Source organism: Sorex araneus, chromosome 1 (assembly GCF_027595985.1).
Source record: "Sorex araneus isolate mSorAra2 chromosome 1, mSorAra2.pri, whole genome shotgun sequence".
Taxonomy (NCBI): Eukaryota; Metazoa; Chordata; class Mammalia; order Eulipotyphla; family Soricidae; genus Sorex; species Sorex araneus.
In genome coordinates, this window is record NC_073302.1 from 420335549 (window position 1) to 420346322 (window position 10774).

Genomic DNA, 10774 nt, shown 5'->3' on the forward strand with positions numbered 1-10774 from the left:
GGCCACTCAATACCCCTATTGCAAAACACAACACCCAAAAGGAGAGAGAGAGAGAGAGAGAGAGAGAGAGAGAGAACAAATTGGAATGCCCTGCCACAGAGGCAGGGTGGGGTGGGGGAGATGAGATTGGGGGGTGGGAGGGATACTGGGTTCATTGGTGGTGGAGAATGGACACTGGTGGTGGGATGGGCTCTCAAACATTGTATGAGGGAAAAACAAGCACGAAAATGTGTGAATCTGTAACTGTACCCTCACTGTGACTCACTAATTAAAAAAAATTTTTTTTATTTAAAAAAAATTTTTTAATTAAAAAAAATTTTTTAATCAGCTAATAAGATAATTTTAATTAAAATTTAAAATTTTAATTTAATTAAAATTTTAAATTTTAATTAAAAAAATTTTTTAAATCAGCTAATAAGATAATGTCATTAAAGTTAGGTCTTATGTACTACTGGACTTGGTTTGAATTAGACTGCCAGTAAAAATACAAAAGTAGGTATAAATTAATAAATTTCTGTGTCTTGTGCGACTGCATAAGGAAAAATGATGGTCCAGAGAGAGAGTTCAAAGGACTCTAATGCAGGCTTTATGTGTCAGAGTCACAGATTCTATCCTCAACATTTCCTCGTCCCTCGTCCATCATCAGGACTAGCCCTGAGCATCACTAGGTGTGGCCCAAACTCACCCTTCAAAAAAGGAAGGAAATATCAGATTTTAGGGTCTGGAGTGATAGCACAGTGGGTAGGGCGTTTGCCTTGCACGCGGCCGACCCCGGTTCAAATCCCAGCATCCTATATGGTCCCCTGAGCACCACCAGGAGTGATTCCTGAGTGCATGAGCCAGGAGTGACCCCTGTGCAGTGCTAGGTGTGACCCAAAAAGCAAAAAAAAAAAAGAAAATCAGATTTTAAATCATGAATGAGAGTCAGATTTTATGTCTCTGTTTACTTAAAAAAAATAAAATTTGATAGTTCCTCTATTGAAGGAAATCCATAAATTTTTTGGTGGGGGGTGTACCCACGCAATGCTCACCCCCAGCAGTTTCTATTAACCAGGCTGAATAATTCAGTGCTAGGAACTCATGATGTGGCACTACTTGGGCCACACCGTGATTGGGTATCACCAGGTTCGTGCTGATACTGGTTGGGGGCCTCCGGGACCACCTCCCTGAACTTGGAAGTGTCAGGGATCAAAATTAGACCCTGGGGGCTGGAGCAATAGCACAGCGGGAGGGCTTTTGCCTTGCATGTAGTCGACCCAGGTTCAATTCCCAGCATCCCATGTGGTCCTCCGAGCACTGCCAGGAGTAATTTCTGAGTGCGTGAGCCAGGAGTAACCCCTGTGCATCGCCAAGTAAAAATGCAAAAAAAATAATAATAATAATTTAGACCCTGACCCCTGACCCCTGACCCCTAAGCTATTTCCCTGACCTCCAGAACATCATTAAAGATTTCTTTTGTGTAGTTTAATTATAAGCTTTATTTGGGGTTTTATTTCTTGTTTGTCAAGTTACACTGAATATTCCAAAAGGCACTGAAAATTGCTAAGATCTTTTCGCAGTTGAATTTCTCTACTCAGTGAACAACTTACCATTGTTATTGATAAATTAAGGAAATAAAAAAACCCAGTTTTTTCCCTTTATTTAACATAATTAAGGTCATGTATTTCCAATGGTGTTGACCTGTATGGACTTGGCATCTCTAGTCATCTCACCACCACCAAAGGACCCAAGACCCTCTTCCCCATGTTCCTGTGTTACCTCCCTTCCACCTACTTGCCCTCTAATCTGGAGTTTTCCATTCGTACCCCAATACCCAGGATTTGTTGTCAGTTGGTGTCTATTCCCTTGTGTTCCCTGTATACACACGTGAGGGTACATCATCCTGTGCTGTTTTTTCTCACTCTGGCCCATGTCTCTTAATATGATACCTTCCATTTCCATCCCAGTTTCAACAAAATGCAAGAATTCATCTTTCCTTACAGCTTCATTGTATTTCATTGGGGATATATGATAACTTCTTTATCAATTCATCTATAATATTAGACATTGTGTTGCTTCTGTATTTTGGTTATTTTACTTTAACTTTGTCTCTTTATTTTTCCTATTGTGTATGTGGGAAGGGGGGCTGGTTTGGCAGTGTTGAGGACTTACTCCTGGTTCTGTACTCAGGGCTCACACCTGGTGAGCTTGAGGGACCACTGGGGATGCCAGGGATTGAGCATGGGTTGGCCACATACAAATCAAGCATTTTGTGCACTATACTATCATTCTAGCTGCAATGATAGCTTAATTTCTTAAGTATAAGGATTTATTCTACACATCGTGTGGTTTAAGACTCATAATTTTAAGGAAGGGAAAATTTTGAGGTTCAAAGAGAAATTTGACTGGCAATTAGGTTTATTTCACATTCTGACATACGTTTTATTGAATTCCATAATCTTTGTGTTTTAATTCCCCAGGCAGAAGACGAATTTGTTTACTGGCCAAATAAAGATGAGCCTATAAATTGTGAGACTTTTAAAGTCACTCTGATGACTGAAGAACACAAATGTCTTTCTAATGAAGAAAAACTTATAATTCAAGATTTTATCTTAGAAGCTACACAGGTAAGATCTTAAACACGTTAATTGTGCATTAATTTAGGGAACTCTCCTACATATTTTTTTAAAGTTCTATTATTTCGTTCAAATTGCTGATTACCCAAATAATCCATTTTTACCTTATTTGTTGCTTTGACTTTTGAAATCTTACACAATCAGATCAAAAGATAGTGTCGTGGTTTGGACATGCCTCACCTGCACCAACCTAGGTTTTATCTCTGACACTACCTGCTCCCTGAGGTGCAGCCTCTGTGAGGCCCTGGTGCCGTCCCAGAGGACCTGAAGCATCCCTGACGCCACATCCTCAGATCTTTTATTTAACCAGCAGCCCTTTTGATTGAGAATCATTGGTGGGTCCCCTGAACCTCTTGAGCACTGTTAGGGACCTGGAGAAATAGATAAGAGGATTGGAGCACATGCTTTGCATGTGGGAGACCCAGGATCTATCCACAGCACTACATGGTCCCGCACATGCACTGCTAAAAACAGGACTAGAGAAGAAATGATGACAACCAGAACTAGAAACTAGGATTGAACCTAGATCTGCACCCATTGACATCATTTTACCCATGGTATCTTGCAATTTCTTTCTTCCCTTGGTTACTATTGAGTCATGCTGATATTTGAAGGCATCTATGTTATTTCATAACATTTCAATATTGAAGATACCTTATTGTAAGCTTGAATTTAGCAATTCAGACTCATCTTTGGTTTTTATGTTTTTGGTCTGATTGGCAGAACAGACCTAAACAGAAGACTTATTTGGAGGGTTGTTAAATAAGGATTGCATTGTCCTCTATCTATCTAGGCTGCTCAATGTTTCCTGGTTTTATTACTCACCTGTGATTGCTGAGTTTTCCCCAAATACTACACTAACAACAAACCATCACCCACAAATATGACTCTTTAAAAATCTTTTTTCCTTTTTTTTCTATTAGGATGACTATGTACTCGAAGTGAGACATTTTCAGTGTCCCAAATGGCCCAATCCAGATAGCCCCATTAGTAAAACTTTTGAACTTATAAGTATTATCAAAGAAGAAGCTGCCAGCAGGGATGGACCCATGATTGTTCATGATGAGTAAGTTTCACACTTTCAACCATTTCTTTCCTGAGTGCTCTCAATTTATGTAGATATCTATTATCTTTGGAGTGATAGCACAGCAGGTAGGGCGTTTGCCTTGCACGCAGCCGATCCAGGTTCGATTCCTCCGTCCCTCTTGGAGTGCCTGGCAAGCTACCAAGAGTATCCTGCCTGCACAGCAGAGCCTGTCAAGCTACCCGTGTTGTATTCTATATGCCAAAAACAGAAACAACAAGTCTCACAATGGAGACGTTACTGGTGGCTGCTTGAGCAAATCAATGAACAATAGGACAACAGTGCTACAGTGCTTATACTAATAGAAAGCATTGAACCAATTGTGGTGTTTCAGTCAGAGTGGATTATTCCTTCCGACAAGGTTAACAGAACAGTTTTTCCATTTCTCTTGAGGTCTCTATTTCAGTCAGAAGGTTAGGCATCATTACAACCTGTGCTTTGCATTATCTGCTGAGAACACTTTGCAAGATGGGTTAGTTTCACTTGAATTTTTCCAGATGTAACCAGAGATACATATCTCAATTACAACTTTCTGAAAGAGTAAAATTGAGATACTTTTACTGGAAATTAGAATTTATACCCAATAATTCATTTAATATTTTACTATGAACCAACTAAAATGGAAACTGGATTTATATATGTATGATATATGATACATATGATATCACATATGGTATAACCTCATTCAGCTTATTTTGATTTATTGTTAGTCTCTTTCGTCATATTAAAATCACAAATGTAGGAGACAGAGAGACAGTACAGTGATTAAGGCACAAGTCTTACATGTGGCTGACTCTTATATGGTACCCAGCACCAGTGGTCCCCCAAGCTTCACTGGTTGTAACCCTGGAGGTCCCCAACTGTCACTGGGGTGTTCCAGCTAATTCCCAGCATCACAAGTATTGAGGAGCCCCATCCTCAGGCCTTTGCATTAAATCACCGTTCGGAATGCCTGAGAGTCTCTGGGAGGGGCCCCTGAGCTCTCCAAGCACCACTTGGAAGCCCCTTCCCTAGAAAAGTAATAACTGTACATGTAAATATTATACTTATATAAAGTATCCTGATACTACTAACATGAGCACTTGCTAATGTCTCAAATCAAAGCATAGTCTTATGCACAAAAAAGAAGTGATACATTTTAAAATGTCTGTATTCTGGGACCAGCAAGATAGTACAAAGGGCACAGTGGGTAGGGCATTTGCCTTGTACACACAGCCAACCCAGGTTCGATTCCCAGCATCCCATATGGTCCCCATTACTATCAACAGGAGTAATTCCTGAGTGCAGAGCCAGGAGTAACCCCTGTGCATTGCAGGGTGTGACCAAAAAAAATAAATAAAATAAGACAAAGGGTAAGGCACCAGAGTTTGATCCCCAACATCCCATATAGGTCCCCAGAGTGCTGTCAGGAATGATCTCTAAGCAAAGAGGCAGGAATAAGCCCTGAGAACTATTTGGTATGGCCAACGACTTCCTCACACACACACACACACACACACACACTAAAAAATTCTTACTACCAAGTGTTTAAGCAGTAAAGCTACATGTTCTGGAAGCTCCACATGTGAATGTTCGAGGCCTCTGAATGGAATCTTCCTCCTTTTCCTTTGTTTCAAGACACGGAGGAGTGACTGCGGGAACTTTCTGTGCTCTGACGACCCTTATGCACCAACTAGAAAAAGAAAATTCTATGGATGTTTACCAGGTAGCCAAGATGATCAATTTGATGAGGCCAGGAGTCTTTGCGGACATTGTAAGTAACAAGGCAGAGAGTAAAACCTTTCTCTTTTAGAGTACCACTCCCATCCTAGAGGATACCAAGTTAATTGTATCATGCACTCAAAAACAGTTATCAACTGTTAACTGTTGGTTGCAATCTTCAAGCTGAATTGCAAGTTTTTTCCCACAACTCATAGAACTTGAACAATAAGCACTCAAACTTTATCTTCAAAAATTGATACTAAGAGCTTTTAAATTTAATGTGTACTAAAATATCTCTTCAGTAGAAGTACCACACCATCTGACTTAATTCAATTATATTCATAGCTATTCACTCTAGCCCTGGAAAATAATCAAAAGACTGAGTTCAAAGATCTGTGTTCACATTTTTTCAAAACAGTTCAATTTCTGAAGTTAACAAATAGTTAATATGGGAGCACTTTATTAAAAGGGAGGGGCTGGAGCAATAGCACAGTGGGTAGGGCGTTTGCCTTGCACATGGCCAACCCGGGTTCAATTCCCAGCATCCCATATGGTCCCCCGAGCACAGCCAGGAGTAATTTCTGAGTATATGAGCCAGGAGTAACCCCTGTGCATTGCTGGGTGTGAGCTAAAAAGTAAAAAAAAAAAAGAGAGAGAGAGAGAAAGAGAGAGAGAGAGGGGTTTATACAATCAAGAGTACAAGCACATCTGGAGAGATAAAAAGTCATGAATATAACTAGAATTCTTTTTGTTGTAGAATCAAAGCCTAGAAAGAAAACAAAAACTTAGTTCAAATATCCTCATGAGAAAAGTTTCAGTAGATGCTGTAGTCAGAGGGTCACTTCCGAGTGTCCTGTTCTGTGTGTATGAGAATCTTACACGTTATCTATCTTCAAAGCTCCAGCCAGGGCCATCTGGCCAGAATGTAAACATGCACTTTATATGACACGTTCTGTCACAGAACACTTACATTGTGCAGGAGCCCCTGCTAAATGTCTCATTCAGACCCAGTGAGCTGTATCAAGCGTGTGCTCACTTTCTCAGCAACTACCTCCCCCCACTCACCACAAACCAAATTGTAAGGGGAAAAAAAAATATCTTGACCCTCCCGTGTGTCTCTACTCTGAAACCATAGTAAAGCCACATGCTCGTGTTTACTCAAGGCAAAGCACATGACAAAACGCATCCGCCTGGTAGAAAGTGAAATACGCTTGGTGAACAGATGTAAAAGGAGGCTGCATTCTGCCCAAGTCCCCGTGCAGTTCCTGCAGTCCTTCCTGAGACATTTCCAGAGAGAGACAAACCCAGTGGATTTCCTAACAACCTGACACAGGAGAATGACAACTTGAGAAGAGTGAGGTTACAGGTACTTAACCCTGAAAGGTTGATAAATTGGTAGCAGAATTCTTCACACAATCACCTTCTCATTCCATGAAATAAATGAATTAGGAATGAAATTGTTATGACTGGCAAATGTATATGGACCAGCTTTCTAGGTCCATGAATATTGAAAGTTATTTTTAATTTAATGGGGGAAAAAAAAGCCCTTACTATAGATCATAAGCCTCCATTGAGATGACACATTTCCAACATGTCCTTCCACAAACAGTACAGCAGCGTGACTGAAAATAGTTCTCGTTACCAACCTATGTCTTTGCTGAGCTTCCTGCATGTAACCTGCCATTCCGTGTTCTCTAGGAGCAGTATCAGTTTCTCTATAAAGCGGTCCTCAGCCTGGTGAGTACAAGGCAAGAAGAGAATCCATCCACCTCTCTGGACAGTAATGGTGCAGCGTTGCCTGATGGAAATATAGCTGAAAGCCTAGAGTCTTTAGTTTAACACCAGAAGGGTCAAGGGGAGTCTATATCTGAACATTGTTTTCCCCTCCCAGAAAGTAGACTGCAAAGTCAGTTCAGTTCTTCTGTTATGTTTACTGCTCATCACCCGACTGTAACTTTCATGACATAGAATTCTGCTGCCAAATTGACATCATTAACAATGTGTGCCTTTTTTGGAAAAACTTCTTGTAATTTACTTTTTGTGTTTCAACTAAAGGAATAGAATTTTACAGTGTTTCTAAAAATATGGAATTGTGATATTTTTTTTTCATAGTGGTTTTAACAGAACCTTACAATTTACAGGTGTTAGGAATTCCAAATAGAAAATGTGTTTGTTTTAGTGTTAGATTTTTAGTTGTATTTGTAACCATCATCAGGTTTGCTAGAACATAACTTTTAATAGAGTAGATTGTAAATAAAATGCTGTTCCCTATATTAGTCAACATTTTACAACTGCAGTATTCACTTAAAATAGATATAATCTCATACTGTAAATACTGATATTGTGTCTCTGTGGACCAAATTTATATTTATAATTGTAGATTTTTATACTTTACTACTGAGTAAATTTTCTAGTTCTGTGTAGTAGTTTAATGGTGTAGTTATCTTTCTCTTACACCTCAAATCTTCTGATATTGTTTTTGTTATTTCAGTGATTAAATGTTTTGACATGTAATTTTAACTTTATGAAAAATAGAAAAATATATTTGTTTTAAAGATGTTTATGATAACACCTTCCTTACCAACCTTCTAAAAATAATTTTTATCAAATTATTGCAAAAATAAATATAAATATTGCCATCATTTGTGTTGAATTATTAAATGCAATACTGGGGCATACATAGCAGAAAACTGGACAGCAGTTATCCCTGGGATAATTGAGTAAAGTAAGGTTCACAGCATCAGGCAGGAAACTCTCAGAAGCTTGCCAGTTTCTCCCAGAGGGAGAAGTAGGCTACAAGATATTGCTTCTGGGAGCTTGCTTTTAAGTCTCTGGATGTTGGCCCTTGATGGGATTACACACACCTGGGTTCCTCCGCCGGTACCTTCATGCGTGAGGTCATTCCGAAAGTGTGGAGAGGGCCCTCGAGCATGGCTGTAGCTAGGTTCCGGTGGTCTTCGGCTGCCGGGAGCTCTGCTTGGAGTGGGGAGGGAAGCTGGAGCCCATCCCCTCCGAGGGGCCCCGGGGAAGACAGCCAGGCGTGCAGGCAAAAGACTCTCTGCCATATATATAGAACATATATAGAACTCCTAATATTTAACAGCAACAACAACAACAAAAGGCACCCTGATTTTTAGTTTATTTGGTTTAAAGGCCATTCTTGGCAGTACTTAGGGCTATGACTCCTGGCTCTGTGCTAAAGGGTCAATTCTGGCAGTGCTCTGAGCACCACATGGGTGCTGGAACCAAACCAGAGCACCTGCCAGCACTGTACTCTCTCTCCAGCCCTAACCTAATTATTTTTTACTTTTGTATACAATACTATTAATGATGGTTTCTCATGGCCAGAATTCCAACACCATGTCCATCACTATTGTAGTTGTCTCTCTCCCCAAAGGACTCCAAACCCCCTCCCTTTCAGACCCCACAACTCAATTATATGGATCAGTTCTCCCCTTATGTTGCCTTTACATATTTTTTGCTACCTCATCATGTATCAAGTTCCTCATGAGAAACCATTCTGTATCTGTCCCTTTCCTCTGACTGATGCACTCAGCATGATATCCACTACTTCTATCCATGGTTTTGCAAATTGCATGATTTTGTTTTTTCTGCATAGTATCCTATTGCCTCTAGTTGTGGTCATGATATGCAATATATATACATATATATATCTTTATGCACACATATCACAACTTTCCAAACATTCATATGTAGTTGGGCATTTGGGTTGTTTCCATGTCTTGGCTATTATACTAACGTGCTGCTAATATATCAAGTGCAGAACATGGGTGTGCATATATCCTTTTAAATTAACATTTTTGTGTTTGGAAGATTGATGCTAAGGAGTGATATTGCTGATCATATGGGAGTTCTATTCCACTTTTTTAAAGAAATATCAATATTGCTTTCCATAGCTATTCAACTGGATGACATTTCCAGCAACAGTGGATGAGGGGTCCTTTCTCACCACAACCCCACCAATACTGGCTATTGCCAGACTTTTCAATATGTGCCATTTTCACAGGCATGAAGTAGTATCTCATTGGATAACTACTACTCTTTAGTTATTTGGATCAAACTAAGACTTGGTCACCTGAACCATTATGTATTTCTTTGGCATCATAGAAGGTGTGAGAATATTACTGCAATGTTGCTAAATTAACAAAACCATGTACCAGGAAATTTTGGAAAACTTTGATCTGGATCATGTTGGGAGTTACAAACAGATTTGTTATTAGGGAAAAATTATGCAGAAGACTGAAACAAACAAGAGTTTGTCAAAAACCCTGTGGTGAAAAATTATATAAAATGTTCATGTTTATGGTTCACTGTATCACTGTCATCCCGTTGTTCATCGATTTGCTCGAGCGGGCACCAGTAATGTCTCCATTGTGAGACTTGTTACCATTTTTAGCATATCGAACACACCTGGTCATAATCCAAGAATTTTGTAATTGAAATTATAAAAACATGGCATCATGGGTAATAAGCTAACTTTGACACCAGAAAGCAGTACCTGCCTCTTAAGGGTGGGTTTTACAATTTCCCCTGCTGAGCAGCAAATCAGTCCCTAAGAATGCCCTGATCAATAGAGTGAATGTTAAATTTAGGGTAAATAGGTAGGATTAGGCCTACGCTAGGACAAGAGTTAGTATTAGGGTTTTGGTTCAGGTTAGAGTTAGGGTTTAGTTTGGCTATGGTTGAAGGAGAAAGTGAAAGTTAGGGAAAATGTTAAATTTTGCTTAACTTGGTAGGGTTGAGTAATGACTAGTACTAAGGGTTAGAATTAGGATACAGGTTAGGTTTAGAGTTTACATTTGACCATGATTGAAGCAGAAAATGAAAGATAGGAGCAGGGTGAATGTTAAATTTAGAGCAATCGGTAGGGTTATGCCTATGCTAGGTCAAGTTTCAGTATTAGGGACAGGGTTAGGGTATTATTGTCATTATGGTTGAAGTTGAAACTGAAAGTTATAAATAGATGAATATTTAAGGGTAGTTAGAGGATTAGGTCTGGCCTTGAGTAAGGCTGAGTAATAGGGTTAAGGATTTTGGTTTAAGTTGGCAATGGTCAAAGTTTAAAATGAAAGACTTAGAGCAAATATTAAATTTAGGTAATCACTAGATCAAGGTCCAGGCTAGAATAAGGGTTAGAATTAGAGCTAGTGTTAAGATTCACGTTTGGGTTCAAGTTTAGGTTTGATTGTGGTCAAAACTGTAAATGAATGAGGATTAGGTGAATGCTAAATTTAGGGTAATTGGTAAGGTTTGAAAAGGGTTATGATTTAGGTTAAGTTTCAGGGTAGGGAGGGTTGGGTTTTAGGAAAGAAAAAATTTAAAAATGCACTGCTTAGCTCATAATCAAAAACAG

At 39.4% G+C, this 10774-nt stretch overlaps 1 protein-coding gene across 5 annotated transcripts in view; it reads left to right on the plus strand.

Annotated features, from left to right (window-relative positions):
- PTPRZ1 (protein tyrosine phosphatase receptor type Z1) overlaps nt 1–8042 on the plus strand; it is a 185121-nt gene extending 177079 nt beyond the window's left edge. For all 5 annotated transcript variants that reach the window (XM_055124219.1, XM_055124218.1, XM_055124220.1 and 2 more), the window contains 4 exons: nt 2460–2606; nt 3539–3681; nt 5317–5452; nt 7099–8042. In XM_055124219.1, coding sequence (XP_054980194.1) covers nt 2460–2606; nt 3539–3681; nt 5317–5452; nt 7099–7239 — 567 coding nt within the window. In that variant the 3' untranslated portion in view covers nt 7240–8042. The remainder of the gene's footprint in view (nt 1–2459; nt 2607–3538; nt 3682–5316; nt 5453–7098) is intronic.
- Nucleotides 8043–10774: the final 2732 nt, after the last annotated feature.